At 46.3% G+C, this 19,752-nt stretch overlaps 1 protein-coding gene across 1 annotated transcript in view; it reads right to left on the bottom strand.

Moving 5' to 3' along the window:
• The window catches only part of DDX47 (DEAD-box helicase 47), a 98,014-nt gene that overhangs the window by 74,502 nt on the left and 3,760 nt on the right, over positions 1 to 19,752 (bottom strand). Inside the window, exons 2-5 of the mRNA XM_088468010.1 lie at positions 9,145 to 9,238; positions 4,933 to 5,121; positions 4,520 to 4,591; positions 3,729 to 3,847 (exon numbers count right to left, since the gene is read on the bottom strand). Coding sequence (XP_088324136.1) covers positions 3,729 to 3,847; positions 4,520 to 4,591; positions 4,933 to 5,121; positions 9,145 to 9,238 — 474 coding nt within the window. The remainder of the gene's footprint in view (positions 1 to 3,728; positions 3,848 to 4,519; positions 4,592 to 4,932; positions 5,122 to 9,144; positions 9,239 to 19,752) is intronic.

Below are 19,752 nucleotides of genomic sequence, written 5' to 3' on the forward strand. Positions count from 1 at the left end.
TCACCTGTAAACGCAAGTCCTACCACAGCATGCTTAGACTCCGTGTCCGCTTGCCAAGTGCGAAGCCACAGGGCGTGACGAGCCACCACCGCTGAAGCAGAAATTCTGGAGCCTACCTGACCAATGTCTCTAGAGGCCCCCCTAGATATACCGCGGATTGCTGGATATGTTCAGCTAGAGAGAGAAGATCCGCTCCTGACGTGTTAAACCTCAGTCCCTCAGCCTATTGTTCAGCCTATTTTTCTACCATCTTGTTAACCCAACAACCTACTAGAGCAGGTCTAAGCAGGGCCCCGGCGGCAGTATAGATGGACTTGAGGGTAGTTTCCGCAGAGAGCATTCCTTCACGACCGTAGCTCCCGGCACTGGAAGCGTAGTCTTCTTTGAGAGGAGAGACTGAAGAGTCTACAGGCGGAGGTTTTTCCCACTTGCTTCTGTTATATACAGGAAAGGAATAAAGAGAAAACGATGTGGAAGCTGAAACTTCCTATCTGGATGTTTCCAGGCTGCCGCAATCTGTTCATCTAACTGGAGGGAAATGGGAAAAGTAACAGTGGATTTTTGTTTTTACCAAACAAATATGAATCCACTGATTCCTGTACCTCCAAATCTGACACATGAAGAATCTTTTGCACTACAAGGATAAGAGCCTCCAGACCCTGTGGAGGGACCTCTGGTTCCATTAAGACAACATCAGCGTCTGAATCATCCAGCATTTCACCCTCCTCCTTCTGAGAGGAATTATCTGCATCAGATTCCTCTTCCGATTGCAGAAACGCTAGAAGGGCTCGCTTCCTGGGCGGCCGACTTAACACTGTTTCTGAGGATCTAGTAGAAGAACCCATCATCTAGGCTAAACTTCCCCGGAACAGGCTAATCTCTGCGCCCACGTAGGTTCATTAGCTAAAAAAGATGAATGAGAAGCGCTAGGACCTTCCCTTGCAGCTTCCCTTTTTCTCCGAGACGCAGCCAACTCTGAGGTTAAATCTACCATAACCCCAGCTAAGCTATGCATCCAGGAGAACTGTACGCTCTGGCCCTGCGCAGCTACAGTAGATTCCTCTAAATCACAAGCTTCAATCTGAGCGAGCATGTCTAAACTTCTTCTTGCATTTGGAGCGAGCAAACAATTTGTGACTTTTTTTCTGCTGCCTTAGTTGCCATGATGTACACACAGCCATATAACTCAAAGACAGCCTGTGTTAGTAACAGAGGAGACAAAAGGATAGAGGGAGAGGAGCAGGAATCACAGTCAATGCTCTCAACCCCTAAAGGTGCCCACACACATATTACCGATATACTTAAGTTCCGACGATGTGTCCGATTTCCCTTGAAATTCTCCCCGGCAGCTCAGCACACGATATGCTGTCCAATCTTCATCCGATCTCCTGCAGCCAGACTTTTTTTTATAGTGCATCGTGTCCTAGATTGTCAGATCTGCCGTACTGCACTGCAGATCTGACGATGCGATGTGCGACCTGCGGGGGCGCGCATCGCGATCGTGAGTGGGGACTCACGATTTGGCCATTTTTTACCCGATCTGTCGTTCCAATGTGTCGGAATCGGCCAGATCGGGGAAAAAAAAAAAATCGCTATGTGTGTGGGCACCTTAAGGGAACGTACAAGCTCCTGAATAGACTCTGGCTCCAAACAGCAGCAGTGGATACAGCCAGCGATGCAGCAACCCAGGGCTATGTAGATCATCTGTCCAAGGAGTGACCAGCAATAAAGTGGCGCCGCTCCGAGTGAGCAGTGCGCGCCAACTGAGAAGGAAGCTAAGCAGAGGGCGATGCTTAGCCCTCCTGATAGAGCAGTAATGGCCACCGGATTGTAAGCCCCATCCCCTCTCTGCCAGGAACTGAGCCCGGCACTGACATCAGCTGAAATGATAACTGGCTGGTTGTACTGCCACTGCGAGACACACATACATAAGCCTCACGTGCAGGTGCCCATTTTAAAGGAGAGGGAAGGCATGATCATCCCGGCCGTGACAGCGGCGGCAGCACTGCACTAAGTAATCAACCTACTCTCCCCCCCTCATTACTATCGGGTGGAAGGCACGGAGCACACACACCACACTAGCTGTGGTCACAGTGTCTGTCAGCCGCGAAAAGGCTCACTGTCACCAAGCCCAGTCTTGCTCCACAGCTCCTGCTAGTCAGTCTCACTGCTGCAGCTGGAATGTTGGACTTAGGGGGGCCAGTGAGGAACCCGGACACAAGCAGTTTCCAGCTTTGGCGGGCCTCGCAGAGACCGGAGTCTCACAGGGGTCCCCTCTCAGGGCACCAGACACAGGCTGCAGTAGCCCTGGCGGTGCCCTTTCCGGCATCTCCCACGTAGCAGGCAGGCTGCTGCATTAAGCAATCTGCCTGTCCTCATGAAAAGAAAAATGAATAAGAAATAAAAAGAATTTAAAATAAATAAAATACTAACATGACTGTGCACCGGCTCTCTCGGGCACATTTTTAAAACTGGGGCATAGAGGGGGGAGAAGCCAGGTACACTTTCAGTTTAAAGTGCCAGGCTCTACTCAACCACGTCTATACCCCAGTACTGTAAGCTCCAGTGTCCCCTAGGAGAAATAAAGCACAAATCAATAAGTTAAGATAATTAAATGTTAGCACTATATATAGGGTATAGTTCCACTTTAGCTGTGTGTTCATACTGGCAATTTTGGACTACCTATTTGCAAAGCATGAAAATTAAACATACATATTTCTCTTAGGAAAGCTAGTGAAGGTATTATCTGCTCAATTCTTAATATAAGACTTCCAAAAATGCAACACCAGTCAATGGGGCAGATGTATGAAGCTCTGAGAAGTGATAAAGTGCAGAGTGATAAACGACCAACCAATCAGCTTCCATCTGTCAATTTCAAACACAGCCTGTAACATGACAGTTAGGAGCTGAGTGGCTGATCGTTTATCACGCTCTAATTTATCACTTTCCAGAGCTTCATACATCTGCCCCATTATTAGCTCCAGGTAATGCGTTTGGGACCTGTTCTAGTATATAGCAGGGGAACATGCTGTTGTAGGGTCCGAGTCCGATGCCAGTGGGTTTGCAAGACAGATATCTCAGATTTCAGCAGAAAGCACATACGTTGTAGAAAGAAAAGGTCAACTGCGCACGCGGACACGTGGAACTGTTCCTTCTAGTGGAAGTGTCATATGATTGTAAGCCAACCTCAGCAGCGAAACTACGGAGATGGGATGCCTGTCTCGGACAGATCTTTTGCACCCAGCATGGAGTGGGTGCATGTCCAGATACTAATGACAGTAGTGCCTACAGACGTAAATAGTAGTTAGGACGGCATTCCACATGCAGAAGCAGGGAGGTTCAGCATAACAGGCGAATTCTTGCATTAGCATAAGCTAGTAAGTAGCCTGCCATGGCCGTATTGTAGAGCGACAGCAGATGCGTCCGACTCATAATCGGCTCCAGAATGTGCAAGCATCAGCCTAATGTAAAGAAATGAGCTGGTATATGAAGGCACAAGTGTGGGTGTACTATTTGACAATAGCCATGACGTTATTTTGGCATGTACAATATTTAGCATAAAAACGCTAATATAGAATAATACAAGATTGTTGGCGCTTAAGTGTCAGCCCCAGCTTCTAGTTTTCATGTGTGTGCGTGTAATGTATCTTTTCCCAAAACTGCTTTTCATAACGGTACTAGTAATATGGAAATTTATAATCAGCACTGTTCTCAACTGAAGATCTCACCTCGGTTTCAAAGTCCATGTTAAGTATGCGGTCAGCTTCATCCATGACCAGGTACTTAATGGCTCGAAGGTTAAATCCTTTTGTGTTTTCCAGGTGGTCAATAAGGCGCCCAGGTGTGGCTGGTGAGAAACAAAAGATTCTAGATTTTTAATGCTCAGATTCAGCAGTAATGCTAGATTAGATTTTTATGTAACTTTCCTAAATTGCTGGATAATAATTTATAGTCTAGACATAGTTAAATGTAAATTTTATTTTGAAAAATACTAATTTCCTTAGACATATTGTACACCAACAAGACTAGTAAAGCAAACCTATGCTTGTGTATAATTAAGCAATGACAGATCAGCCTTCTGAGCATCAGCAAGGGTCGGAGTATGCACAGCTAAAAATAATTATTTTGGGCTTCACTGCTTCATGTCCATGCAACAAACTCCACAACAGAGCTTCACTGTGCATAGGCCAATCTTAATCTGCTGCGAAAAGCAAAATAGGGACAATGGGCGGGAATGGACAGACATCACCGGGCCCTCCAATAATTTTGTAAGGGGCACGGGAAATGCCATATTCTTTTCCAATGAAACAATTGCAAAATGTGAAATTATCCCTTACACACTAAAAAAAACCATAACATGTATTGTAAACTAATAATTTCTTAATAGAATGCCACTTTAACATGCCCATCTCTTTCCTGGGCTATAACCCATCAGCAGGTCATACACTACTTCTGTAATTTCTTTTTCATTGATAGATTCTGGTTAAAATAATTTCAGATAGTTTTAAACAGTTCATACCAATAACGACATGAGGCTTTTTTGCGAGTGCCAGGGCTTGTGACATCATATCAATTCCACCAACGACAACCACTGTGGAAGACAAACATAATAGATTCATTAATTTTATATATAAAAAAAATTATTACAGGCGAATTGTAGTTTGCTTCAGTATTTCTGAGAATATTTCAAAATTTCCATCTTTTCTGGCCATACATGCAATATTATGAGTGCATGTGATAAGTCTTTTGAGATATGTATTTTCCCTACATGAATGTGTGTGTAAATAATAACGGGAGATATCAGTTTCTACATGTTAAGCCAAACTATTAATTTACTTAATAAATATAAACACACTAGATTCTGGAAGAAAAGAATGATATAATGTAAAAAGTTACATTTAACATTAATCAAGAAGTAAAATCCAAATTTACCACTTTTAACTCCAATAGAGGAACCAAGAGCCTCAAATTGTTCAGATATCTGGAAAGCCAACTCTCTTGTTGGTGTGAGAACCAAGGCATAAAGTCGTTGTGGGCTTTCCAGCAGCGTCTGGAGAATGGGCAATGCAAATGCACCTGTCTTTCCCGAGCCAGTCTCAGCCAGACCAATGATGTCCCGACCTGTCAAGAAAAGGGAGAGAAAATAAAACATCACAATGCCCTCTACACCCAAGGTTACCAGTGTCCTCAGGACGATGACAGATAGATAATTCATTTTGAAAAGCACTCCAGGAGTAATGCTCATAGGGGGTTCCCTTATTGGGAGTTCCTAAAACAGGTCTCTTTGCTCTTGGAAAAAAACTTGAGCGTAAAGGCGGGTATCCACTAGGCGATTTTGACAGGCGTTTGCACGATAACGACGCAGTTATCGTGCAATCATCCGCAAATCTGGCATGTAAATTATTATCCTTTATTTATGTGGCGCCACAAAGGTTCCGCAGCGCCTTACACAGTACATAAATGAGCACACAAGAAAAACAGTTAATAGTAATACAAAACAATGCAGGACAAGGACAAGGTTACAAACTCAGCTGCATAACACAAGCAGCACGACATGAGCAACAAGGTGTTAGGTGCCGTTGTGGGGAGTTAGGAGTAAATTATACTATAAGTAGGGGGAGGAGAAGCACGTGAGGGATGAGGGCCCTGCTCGTGAGAGCTTACATTCTAAAGGGGAAGGGCAGACAGACAGGGGCGACACAGAGGGGTAGACAGTGAGGAAGGAGCATGGAGCAGTGGGTTAGGATATGTGTTATGCGGAATGTGTGTGTATAAGATGACCTGATGTTATGTAAAAATTAAGTCCTTCATACATCTATCTCTATGACAGAAAATAGATTGTGTTATTTACATGAGAGATGTACAAAGTAAAGTTGTAGCACTTTAATTGTTGTGTGTTACATTTTAGCGTCTATATACAGCATGACAAAAAAATGCAGCTATTATGGGACTGTCCCGTCATCCTAATACAGTAGTGACTACTTTAGTCCCAGCTGCTGGGTGCTATGCCATGCTCCTGTGAGTGGGTGCATCTCACATGCTAGACCCACTCACAAATGGGTGCAGCCATACATGATGTGGTCCCACAGGATGTTGCAGTACCCGGGCCCAGAATTTCTCTTGACAAAAACGAACAGCGATGCGCGTGCCCGCTAGTCGTTTTTGCCATCTATCATCGCCCATACATGCTGGTCAACCTGACAATCCAGTCGGGTTCAGCATGTACAGGGATGATGGATGTGCCTGGACTGAATGAGTGGACGTTCAGTCTAGGCACATCACTAGACATACAAACGACAGCAATGTTGTAATCATGCCCTCGTTTGTATGTCTATAAGTGGATACGCAACCTAAGTTAAACTCCTTCAAAAGCGCTCTAATTCTGGTGATTTGAGTCCTCCTAACTACCGTAAACACTACAATGTAGCCCATATGGCACAATGTGTACAATGGCACTGCCCTCCAGATCGATACACAGCATATTCAGCAATTTTGGGTGCAAGTATTCGTGCCTTCTTATGGCTATGCCAGAATTCAAGGGTCGCCTCAGGCCCGATCGCTATATATTATTCTTACTGTGGCCTGAAACGAAGTGGGCCTAACCTATACCAGATTACAACATACTTATAATTTATATCACTGCCTGTTTACAACATGCAAGCGGATCACAAGTGTATTGCTTCCAAAACATTGTGTTATCAATACTTCACTGTATTCAAATCCAGTTTCTCATACTTTGATACTAATGCCTTTAATAAAATATATAAACCTCCTAACAAATAGCCCATATCTTTGTCCAACTCCTCATTAAATAATTTAATTATAGCTCCTCAAAGGTGGCACTCAGGGATTGTATCTGTATATAGGGCATCATCGCCAAGAAAACACAATTTCTTCTCCCTCGCTAGTTTTTTAAAATCTCATGGTGCAGAGAAAAAAAACCGTAATGAAAAACAAATGTACACAGGAAATCCACAGAACACTTAACTAAGCACACAAGCACAAAACATAGTATACACCAGTTTTTCAAAAAAATCATTCATCAGGGAGTGCATGTTTTCCAGGTCTCCTGACAAAATCACAAGTGAAATATTTAGTTCCACCTGTGAATCTTTTAAAGCGTGTCAGCCAGTAATGACTACATCTTTGCACCAACTAGGAAAAATGGAAACCATGCACTGTTTAGTACTCCCTGAAGAATGAGGTTGGGAAACTCTGGTGTAGACTGTCAAAGTAAAATACATGGCAATAAATGGTATGCATACAATGGTTCTGTTAGAATCTAGTATAGATTAAGGGGCATATTCAATTAGGTGCGAAAAGCCGTTTTCGGCAAAAAAAGTATAGCCGGTGACGTCATTTCGCCAGGCGGAAATTTTTCCCCGCATTCAATTGTGGAGACTTTTTGCCGGTGCGGAAGGTCAATGCAATGTAATAGGCGGAAAAGTTAAGCCGCTGAAAGCAGGCGGAAAAAAAGTGCAGAATTGGGGTTTTGGGGTGCTAAAGTCCAGAAACAAAAACAAAACACACAACAACAATTTTAGAACACTCCAAAGAAGTAATATCAATTTGGGGGCAAAAAAGACCAAAGTTGGGGGACAAACATAAAAACTAGCGAAAGACTCCAGGGGGGGTCCCCTAAGATTGCAGGTGCTTGCGTTACATTTTTAAAAAGTTCACATGAGCAACTTTTAAATATACTAGCACCCTTTTCATGTACCCCAAATTTGCTGGGACTAGTTATTTTGAAGAAAAAAATATTGCTTAATGCCATTCTTCACCACTTATGCAAAGACGCTAATAGCAAGCTTTTGAGAGAACTTAAATACCCAGAATAGCTTCATTAAGGGTACTAGTACTCCCCTATAGTGATCCTCTATGTTAGAGCATCTTTTAGGGTGGGGGGTCCAGACTGTTTTCCCCATCTTTGACAGGACTTTTCAGTGTGCCGTTTCCGCGTTCTTCCTTAATTTAATACGGCGAATAGCGGGGACGCGCGCATCACTTTTCCGCATGCAAAACCAGCGATGTCGGCGCATAGTCCGGCATGCGAAAAATGTTTGACTTTTCGCACCTAATTGAATATGCTTCGATGACTCGGATGCTGGTCATCTCTCTGGACGTGCAGTGTTCTTACTGTGCATTGGTTTAAGTGTCTTATCCTTCCCGGCTCCCGCAGAGTGGGGAGTCAGCTTACATGGTCCCTGTGTTCCAGCCGCGGCTTGACTCCATCTGTGTGCCTTGTGCAGGAGTCAGCCAGTGTCAGTGACCCTGTTGCCAGTGCACAGACCACCGGAGTAGGGAAGGTGAAGCTGCTGCATTAGTGACATTGTTCCTGCTGACCACTCAGTGAAATAAATAAGAAAAACAAGGAATAAAAAAAAAAAATACGCTGCTTAAGGTAGCCCCAAAAAACGTGCCCAGATCCTTGGCCAATAAAAAAAAATAATAAAAAAAAAACCTTGCTTCTGCATGGCTGGGGGCAGTGTATAGGGGAGGAGGAGCCGGTTATGGCTGTAAAAGTTAACTATTTGGTGCCAAGGATGACTCCTGCTCCACTATACCCATGGGTTAGTAAAACATATGTTTATACAAAATAAACAGGTTAATGACTGGTTGCAGCCTGACTTATTGGTCTTAACAACAAGTCTGCTGTGTTAGCACCATTTTAAACACACTACATGTTCCTCTATGACTGTTGATTGTATTTTCATCCATTACTGCTCTGTGAATCATGTTCACATTCTCCCTCTCCAGCTTATTTGAGACATCCTCTCTCTCTTGTGACTGTCACCATTCAGATGTTCATTGCTACCTCTCACAATATGTTCTTTATTCAACAAATGACTAAACAACTGCCCCAATGCCAAATAGTTCCTACTGGCTCACATCGCTCAATGGTGGCATGTCTCTACACAAGTTCAGCCACCCTAAACTGTGTACCACTTGAGCCTGTCCTCTTTGTTCTCTAAAACACTGGAGAACAAAGAGTTGCCCTCTCTGGAGTCAGAACAGCCTCCTGGGTCCTGCACCTGCCAGGGTACAGAGAACACAAGACCAAGCAGGCCTGCACAAGAGAGGTAAGTGACAAATAATCAGGTGGTGGGTTGGGCAAGTCACTATAAATTAGTAGTCCTCAGTTACCTTGAAGAGCAACAGGAATTGCCTCAATCTGAATCTTGGTTGGCTGTTTCCATCCTAACTGTTCACATGTTTCACATAACACATCTGTGACTCCCTAAAAACAAGGTAATAACAAAAATACAATATATTAATATAGCCAGTATGACTGGTTCATATTACATAGGTCTGCAAAACTTGACAGAAAATTAAATCCTGAAAATGGATGTGGGGAACATGTTCAACAAGCAAAAGCATGTTTAGGCAGGTGTGGAAAATATGCTGCAGAGTATAATCCTACAAGATCCCTGATTTGTGCAAGTGCACCTAGAAGAATTGATGTGGTTTTGGAGGCAAAGGGTGGGAACACCTCTATCTTTTTAGAGCACTCCGCATTTTCTCCAGACCCGCCTAAAACTTTTGCACAGTTCTGTGTACGTACTGATTATATAATAAAATTTATATTTATAATATATATATATATATATATAATTTTCCCACATTGCAGCCACAAATTATTCACAGTGCTTCACTTTTTCCACATTTTGTAATGTTACAGCCTTATTCCAAAAGGGAATAATTTCGTTTTTGTCCTCAAAATTGTACACACAATACCCCATAATAACATGTAAAAAGTTTTGAGATTTTTGCAAATTTAATTAAAAAAACAAAACTAAAAAAGGTGCATATACACGTAACTATTTTGTAACCAACGATTTTCGGTCAGATTTTCCCTTGAAAAAGTGTAATGAACGATTTTTTTGAACAATGAACGAATAATGGCCCTGATTCAGACCCACTCGCGAGGGCTGTCCGCTCGCAAGTGGGTCGATGTTCTGCACTGAGCATGCGCACGACGGAGGGAGCTCCGTCGTGCGCATGCGCCAGACGCGACGAGCGAAGGAAAGTTCTTCGCTCGTTGTGTCTGATCAAAGGGGGCGTGGTGTCGATGTTGATTGACAGCACGCCCCCTTTGGTGGGCGTGCCTCCCTGACGGGGGCGTTCCCACGGGAACGCCTCCCGTCAGAAGCCGGCCCACTGACATCACTAATGATGTCAGTGGGAGTGATTTTGGCTCTGATAGAGCCAAAATCACTCCGGGGCTTGCGGTTGAAAACCTCAACCGCAGGCTCTGGCTCGCAGTTTCGATGGTCGCGATGGTAAAGACCATCGCGGCCATCAAACTGCACGCTCGTATAGGCTGTGGGTGGTGACCCACAGCTATACGAGCGTCCAGGAGGACGCTCCATTTTCATGGAGGGCGGCCCTCATTCAGAGCGTGCGCTCTGCTCAGAGCGTACGGCTCTGAATGAGGGCCAATGTTCCTTCCCTTAATAAAAATAGTCATGTTGGACAGTCTGAAATGGATAATGAACGATAACTACAAGCGGGAGTGCGCATTTGTGATTATCGTTCATCGTTATAACTCAAACGTTTTTTGTATTTTTTTTAACGATAACGACGTCGTTATAGACAAATCGTTCAATAAAATCGTTACTTATGTATTCACCTTAAAGCTGCATACACACGATTTTTTTAATGATTATCGAGTTTGCAAAAATCGTTCACTTTCTGAGTCAAACGATGAACGATTATCGTTCATGCGCGTTCACGTTTGTAGTTTGTCGTTCAGACTTGTCAACTCAACGATTTTCATTAAGGGAATATGCAAAAATCGTTTGTAGTTCATAAAAATCGTTCATTACACATTAAAAAATCTGACAGATAATCTGACAGAAAATCGTTCATAAAAATCGTTCATAAAATCGTTGGTAACAAAATCGTTGTGTGTGTATGCAGCTATAGAAATCACATGTACATAAGTATTGCCTTTGCCATGAAGCTCAAAATTGAGCTCAGGTACATTCTGTTTCCACTGATTATCCTTTAGATCAAGGGTGGGGAACCTTTTTTCTACCAAGGGCCATTTTGATATATATAACATTATTCATGGGCCTGGTGCTGGCCACGCCCCCACTGTGTGATGTCACACGAGGGCGGGGTCACAATCGCCGGTGATTACAGCAATGCCCGAAGCATCCAGAGGATATGCCGTGGAGCTGTAAGGGCAGCGGTGTGACCGTCTGAAGCTTCCTAAGTATGCTCTAGGTGGCACTGCTGCATAGATTCTGGCTGCAGGGTGCCGTTCTAGGCACCCTTCTAGACAGATGAGGCTAGCAGAAAAAAGCTCAGAGGGCCAGACCAAATGATCCCGCGGGCCTTATACGGTCCCCGGGCCTGAGGTTCCCCATCCCTGCTTTAGATGTTCCTACAGCTTAATTGGAGTCCACCTGTGGTAAAATTAGTTGATTGGACATGATTTTTAAAGGCATACACCTGTCTATATAAGGTCCCACACTTGACAGTGCATGTCTGAGCACAAACCAAGCATGAAGTCCAAGGAATTGTCTGTAGACCTTTGAGACATGATTGTCTAGAGGCACAAATATGGGGAAGATTACAGAAAAATTATCTGCTGTTTTGAAGGTCCCAATGAGCACAGTGGCCGCCATCATCCGTAAATGGAAGACGTTAGGGAACCACCAGGACTCTTCCTAGAGTTGGCCGGCCGTCTAAACTGAGCGATCGGGGGAGAAGGGCCCTAGTCAGGGAAGGTGACCAAGAACTAAATGGTCACTCTGTCAGAGCTACAGCATTCCTCTGTGGAGAGAGGAGAACCTTCCAGAAGGACAACCATCTCTGCAGCAATCCACCAAACAGGCCTGTATGGTAGAGTGGCCAGACGGAAGCCACTCCTTTGTAAAACGCACATGGCAGCCTGCCTGGAGTTTGCCAAAATGCACCTGAAGGACTCTCAGACCATGAGAAACAAAATTCTCTGGTCTCATGAGACAAAGATTGAACTCTTTGGTGTGAATGCCAGGCGTTATGTTTGGAGGAAAGCAGGCACCGCTTATCACCAGGCCAATAATATCCCTACAGTGAAACATGGTGGTGGCAGCATCATGCTGTGGGGATGTTTTTCAGCGGCAGGAACTGGGAGACTAGTCAAGATAGAGTTAAAGATGAATGCAGCAATGGACAGAGACATCCTGGATGAAAACCTGCTCCAGAGCGCTCTTGACCTCAGACGGGGGCGACAGTTCATCTTTCAGCAGGACAACGACCCTTAGCACACAGCCAAGATAGCAAAGGAGTGGCTTCAGGACAACTCTGTGAAAGTCCTTGAGTGGCCCAGCCAGAGCCCAGACTTGAATCAGATTGAACATCTCTGGAGAGATCAGAAAATGGCTGTGCACCGGACGCTTCCCATCCAACCTGATGGAGCTTGAGAGGTGCTGCAAAGAGGAATGGGCGAAACTGCCCAAAGGTAGGTGTGCCAAGCTTGTGGCATCATATTCAAAAAGACTTGAGGCTGTAATTGCTAGGTGAATCAACAAAGTATTGAGCAAAGGCTGTGTATACTTATGTACATGTGATTTCTTAAGATTTTTTTTTTTTATTAAACTTGCAAAAAAAAACTTTTTACACGTTGTCACTATGGGGTACTGTGTGTAGAATTTTGAGGACAAAAATTAATATATTCCTTATTGGAATAAGGTTGTAACAACAAAATGTGGAAAAAGTGAAGCGCTGTGAATACTTTCCAGATGTACTGTACGTGATATATACATATATATATATATATATATATATATATATATATAAAAATAAAAAAATAATTGCATGTAGATGGGCACTCCAGATACACGATCAAATGCCAAGGTGCCTTCCTAGGTGCAATGTACAAAAAAACAGTCTTCCGTATATAGGAGGCGGCGCTCATCTGGACTTTGTTAGAAAATAAAGTGCATATTTTTATTCTGCCGACGTTTCAAAGCCGTAGCAGCTTTGTCATAAGGGGCTCTCTGTTTCAACCAGTTCCCCAGTTTTTAGATTTTCTAATTCAACCGTATGTAATGAAGCAGACCACGTTCTTAAAGGACACTACATAGTTTCTGCTAAAACTTAGGAATCTTAATGATATCCCGTCACAAGCACTTCTTTGCACTTTAGATGTCAAAAGCCTATTCACCGTGATCTCCAACAAGAAGGTATCCAAGCAGTGGAACGTTTCCTTATAGCTAGCTCTTTCCATGAATGTGATATTGACACTTTTGTGCATTTATTACACCTTACACTTACTCGTAATTATTTTTAATACAATGGGTCATTCTACAGACAACCGACAGGATGTGCGATGGGCTCGAATGTATCCCCGAGCCTTGCAAACATTTATATGTTTGAACAGGAGGAGTCTTTTTTTCTTTGTAGATCCAAATATCAAACGAAATATCCTCACATACACCCGTTACATAGATGACATTTTGTTTGATATGGACAGGGGATGAAGACCTCTTAAATTCAACAATCAGAGGGACTCCCCGATTAAGTTGACTTCCAATTATAGCTCTAAAGAAATAAATTTTTTGGATGTGAAAGTAACGCTTATAGGAGGTAAAATCAGTACCTCTATGTATTCTAAGGAAACAGATCGCAATACTCTTTTGACTTCTAATAGTTTCCAACCTCCAGCTCTAAAAATGAACTAAGCGAAATCACAGATGAGAGCTGCGCGCATCACAAGTACACCTGAAGATGTAGATAAAGCTCTGGATTATATCATCATGAAATCTGTACACCGTGTATATAATAAACAGGCATTGTTACATCAAAAACAAGAGGTACTACGAATATCAAGGGACCAGTCACTTGCCACAAAACCTAAGGTAAACATGGACCATAGGATTCCTTTTGTCACAGAATATACGTTGGTGAGCCCGGTCGTATCTCAAGCTGCTAAAGCCATGTGGCCCATCATACGTACTGATAAAGATTTGCCAATACTTCATGATAAATCCCCCCATCTAAGTTACAAAAGGGGCAGAAATTGAAAAAATTTACTAAATGAAAACAGATATTACCTCTATGCTTCAACAGAATACAGGAACCACATATAAAAAACCGGGATGCTACAGATGTGCATCATGTGTGAAATGTGGATACCTGGATCCAGGGCCACATTTTTTCCATCCTCACACTGGCAAAAAATTCAATATTAGGCATGTATTAACCTGCACTTCAAGATATGTAATATATCTGTTGACGTGCCCGTGCGGTTTAAGTTATGTTGGACAGACCACGCGAATGTTCAAGGAGCGGATGGCTGTCCATCGCTCCTCTATAAAATTAGCACTTCAAGGAAGAGAATCCGACCAGCCTGTGGCGAGGCACTTTAAAGAGGCAAACCATCAGCTTGCCAGCCTCAAATACAAGATAATTGATCATGTTCCTCCGTTGAAGTTGGGAGGAGATCGAGCTAATAAACTATTACGCATGGAGTCAAAATGGATTTCTATTTTGGAAACCATTCATCCGAAAGGCCTTAACGATAAAATCATGTGGTCTGCTTTCCTGTAACGTTTCTTTGGAGATGCATCCTTTGTGACAATAACTATGTGGCTCTTTTATATATGACCTTTATCGACTTTCATTTCTTCCCATTAATTTGGGGAACTAGAGATTGGTGGATATATTCCATACAGTTACAAAGTATATAGTGCTTGATTGGAAGTTGCATTTATAGTAATAATATGAGATATGGTAAGAACTTACCCTTGTTATCTCTATTTCTACGAAGTCCATAGGGTTCCACAGGATACCTTGGGGTATAGGTGTGACGTCAGTCGCCGGGCACCATAGAGTTAAGCTTTTCAGCCTCCCAGGATGCACTAGGGTCCCCCTCCTATACCCCGCCCCCAAGCCAAGGCACCTCAGTTAGTTATCAAGCAATAGGCCGGAGGAGGAGAAGGAAGAGAGAGAAGAAAGATCTGGACACACACAAGAATCACATTCTCACCAGAGGGAGACGGAAAACCGGTGACCAGAGCAAAGCCCATCTGCAGCACAGGTGCAACAGGGCGGGAGTGCTTTGGAACCCTATGGACTTCGTAGAAATAGAGATAACAAGGGTAAGTTCTTACCATATCTCATATTTTCTACTTCAGGGTCCATAGGGTATCCACAGGATACCTTGGGGATGTCCAAAAGCAGTATCCTTTAAGGGTGGGGACGCTCCTGTGCAGAAAGGAGAATCCGCCGCCCGAAGGAAGCATCCTGAGAGGCGAAGGTGTCAAACCTGTAATACCTCACGAAGGTATGGACAGAGGACCACGTAGCAGCCTTGCAGATCTGGACTGCAGAGGCACCACGTCGAGCTGCCCACGAAGGACCCACAGACCTAGTGGAATGAGCCTTCAGAGAAACCGGTAGGCCTTCATGAATATAAGCTTCAGAAATAGCCATACGGATCCAGGCTGCCAAAGTTTGCTTTGAAGAAGGCCAACCCTTTTTACAGAAGACATAGGGGACAAACAAAGCGTCCGACTTCCTAAACTAAGAAGTGCAGTCAACATAAGTCCTTAAGGCCTGCACAACATCCAAAGAGGCCTCACCCACGGAAAGACCCGGTGAGTTAAAGGCCGGAACAACGATTTCCTCGTTAACATGAAACTGGGAAACAACTTTGGGAAGAAACTCGGGCCGAGTGCGGAGCACTGCCCTGTTCCCATGAAAAACCAAGAAAGGGGGTCTACAAGAAAGAGCCCCTAAATCAGAAACACGTCTGGCCGAAGCAATAGCCAGAAGGAAAACAGTCTTAGCTGTTAGCCATTTAAGATCCACTGAGCTCAGTGGTTCAAACGGCGGTCCTTGGAGAGCCCTCAGGACCACAGCCAAATCCCAAGGCGCCACAGGTGGAACAAAGGGCGGCTGAATACGGAGAACACCTTGCATAAAGGTGCGCACATCCGGGATTGTAGCAATCCTACGGTGAAACCAGACAGACAGGGCCGAAACCTGTACCTTCAAAGAAGCAAGGCGAAGCCCATGATCTAGTCCCGCTTGCAGGAAGGCGAGAATCCGAGACAGACGAAACTCCCACAGTGCATAACCTCTCGGTCGACACCACTGGAAGAACGTATGCCACACGCGATGGTATATCCTCGCGGAAGACGGTTTCTGAGCTCGCAACATGGTACGCACCACAGAGCTGGAAAACCCCCGGGACCTCAGCATGGCCGTCTCAACAGCCACGCCGTCAAAGACAGCCGAGTCAGGTCCGGGTGAAGACAAGGACCCTGAGACAGAAGGTCCGGTCGTAGCGGCAACCGCAGAGGACTGTCCACGGACAGACCCTGAAGGTCTGAGAACCAGTGCCGTCTGGGCCACGCGGGAGCTATCAACAGGAGCGTCCCTCCTTCCTGTTTGAATTTCTGGATTACCCGTGGAAGAAGGGAGACCGGAGGGAACAGGTATGCGAACCGGAACGTCCACCGGACGGACAGAGCATCCACCGGAGACGCCCGTTCGTCTCTTGTGCGAAACCCGTACACCAGCAACTTGTTGTTGTGCCGGGACGCCATGAGGTCGATTTCTGGAAGACCCCACCTGTCCACCAGTAGTTGAAAAACGTCCGGGTGCAGGGACCATTCCCCCGGATGAACGTCCTGGCGACTTAGAAAGTCCGCCTCCCAATTTAGCACTCCCGGGATGAAGACCGCTGATATGGCCGGAAGATTGCGCTCCGCCCATACCAGGATCCGAGAGACCTCTACGAGAGCCGCACGACTGCGAGTTCCTCCTTGCCTGTTTATGTAGGCCACGGTGGTAGCGTTGTCCAACTGAACCTGCACCGGGTGACCCTGGAGAAACCGCTGTGCCTGCTGGAGAGCATTGAAGACCGCACGGAGTTCCAAGATATTTATTGGAAGCTCCGCTTCTGTCGGCGTCCACCTGCCCTGGAACAAGCGTGGACCCGAAACTGCTCCCCAGCCCCGAAGACTGGCGTCCGTTGTCAACAGGACCCAATTTGGAACCCAGAACGGACGTCCCTTGTTGAGGTGGGTCGTCTTTAACCACCACGCAAGGGACAGGCGAACCTCCGGGGTGAGCACAATCGTTTGGGACTTCAGAGACTGAGGCAGCCCGTTCCATTTGGACAGGATCAGGTGCTGCAGAGGTCTGGAGTGAAACTGGGCGTATTCCACCATGTTGAACACCGACACCATGGAGCCCAGTAACCTCATCGCCGAGTGTAAGGACACCCGGCGGCTGTGCAGACAACTGCGCACCCTCAACTGTAAAGCAGAGATCTTGTCCTCCGTCACGAAGATCCTTTGCTGTCCCGAGTCCAATAAGGCTCCCAGATGCAGAATCCTCCGAGACGGGATTAGAGTGGACTTCTGCCAGTTGATTAGCCAGCCGTGCCGTTGCAGCAGTGCAATGGTCAGGTCCAAGTGGCGTAACAGGAGCTCTGGAGATCCTGCCACCAATAAAAGGTCGTCCAAGTACAGCAACATGCGGACTCCCTGCAGCCGCAGAGAAGCCGCCATGACCGCCATCACCTTGGTGAAAACACGTGGTGCTGTCGCCAGGCCAAAAGGTAACGCCCGAAACTGGAAGTGGTCGCTGCGGATTGCAAACCTGAGGAACTGTTGATGGCGCAAAAGAATAGGGACATGCAGGTAAGCGTCCTGTATGTCCAATGACACCATGTAGTCCCCAGGTTCCAGCGCCAGAATGATGGACCGTAGGGTCTCCATCCGAAACTTCGGTACCAGCAAAGACTTGTTGAGTGCTTTGAGGTTGAGAATCGGACGATACGACCCATTGGGTTTCTGTACCAAAAAAAGATTTGAATAGAAACCCTGGCCCCTCTGGGAGAGTGGAACAGGCACTATAACTCCAGCCTGGAGCATAGTGTGCAATATCTTCCGCAGCTCCGTAGCCTTGTTCCGGTCTGATGGTAGACCCGTGGTGAAGAACCGAGCCGGGGGTCTGTGCCGGAAGGAGAGGGCGTACCCATTGGAGACCACCTCGAGAACCCAAGTGTCTGTCGTAGTGGCCGACCAACATTGGGCGAACTGCAGCAGGCGGCCTCCCACCCTGGGATCCCCCAAAGGGAGGCCCGGACCGCCAGGCCGCAGGCTTGTCATCTGGCTTGGGGGCCGGACGTCTGGTACTCCATGCCTGCTTCCGGGGCTTGGCCGATTTCTTAGGGCCAGCCTGTCGAGGAAACGACTGTGGTTTGGGCCTGCCCTGGGCCCTAGATGACCGAAAGGACGATGGTCCAGAACCAGAAGGAGCAGCGGCCGACGAACGGCAAAATAATTATCCGCGAACGGATAAGCCACTGCCAGGCGTCTCTGCGGCTGGTATCTTTTGCCAGGCTGTTTCCACGCCTCCTCTAAATGGTCCACTAACTGACCCGAAAGAGGAAAGACTGTGGCATCGCCCTTCACATCTTTGAAAAAGGCATACTTAGATTTAGCCGCTGGGGGAACTTCGTCCTCAATCACCAAGGCTGTGCGGACCGCCCGAATAAGTCCAGGAATATATACTTTGGACTTAGCATCAGCGTCCTTAGTGTGGAGAGGTTCCTGATCGTAAGGATCCAGAATCTCCCCATCATCAGACGTCCCCTCGTCATCCTCATAAGGAGCCGACAGAGACACCACCGGCCGTTTATGCGGCCGCATCACAGACTCCCCTTGCAACACATCCGACAAGTGCTGTACAGAACTCGTCAGGGAGTCAACCCACGCTGGCTCCTGAGAAACCGGGAGCGGGGAAATAGGGAGACTGTGGGGTACCACCAATTGTCGTGGGAAACCCTGCATGGGTGACGACACCACTGACTGCTGTGACAAACCCATCGGTGTAAATGCGGGCTGCGGAGCTAACTGGCCCACTAAGGCTGTAAGCGCCTGAGCGAAACAAGCCCAGGGCGGCTCCTGTACCGGTGCTGTAACCGTAAGCGGCCGCGCCATGGACAAACACTGCCGGCAAAGGCCCTCCGCGCTACCCTCCCCCTCCGCTAATGGTACTTTACACGTAGTACACTGTACCCGGAGAGGAAAATCACTTTCAGACATGATGGCACCAGGTATGTGACCTCTCTCACCAATTAAGTATTAAATAGGCGAGAGACCACCCTGCAGCACCGCACTGCAAGGGCTTTAGCAGAAAGAACAGGGACAGTAATAAAGCTGACAGTTTTGAGAAGATAAAGTTACAGGCAGCAGCGCTAGCACAGTCACATACAATGCAGAGAAATAACAATTCCTGCACTAACAGCGCTGATCACTCAACTACACAGACACAGGGCCTGGTAGGACACAGCGCTGCATACACAGACCTGAGCCACAGCGGAGAGGTATGCAGGGGGACCCAGACCACGATGCTTCCTTCCAGGCTTCCAGCAGCGTTCACCATGCGTTGCAGAGAAGATGGCCGCCGAGGAGCAGAGAGAAGCTGGCCCGGGGGAGGAGCGCTGACACAGGACCAGTCAGCACAGTGCAGAGAGGGCTGTGTGCAGCGGGGGAGGCGCCGGCTGTGAGACAGGGAAGGCGCGCTCCCCTGGCATGCATTTAACCCCTGGGACGCCGCAGCGCTACCGCTCTGCTGCGGTCCACTGTCCCAGGGGGTAGTGGAAGCGCAGGTTGGTCGCCTGGCTCCACGCTGCAGCCAGTCCCCAGGGAGCCCCCTGCCTGGGGACTTAGGACCATGTGATCAGCGGAGCATCAGGAGCATATTGCTGATAATCATTTACTCCCATACTTTACCAGATTT

The sequence above is a fragment of the Taudactylus pleione genome, unplaced genomic scaffold, assembly GCF_031769625.1.
Source record: "Taudactylus pleione unplaced genomic scaffold, aTauple2 ptg000080l, whole genome shotgun sequence".
In the NCBI taxonomy this organism is placed as follows: domain Eukaryota; kingdom Metazoa; phylum Chordata; class Amphibia; order Anura; family Myobatrachidae; genus Taudactylus; species Taudactylus pleione.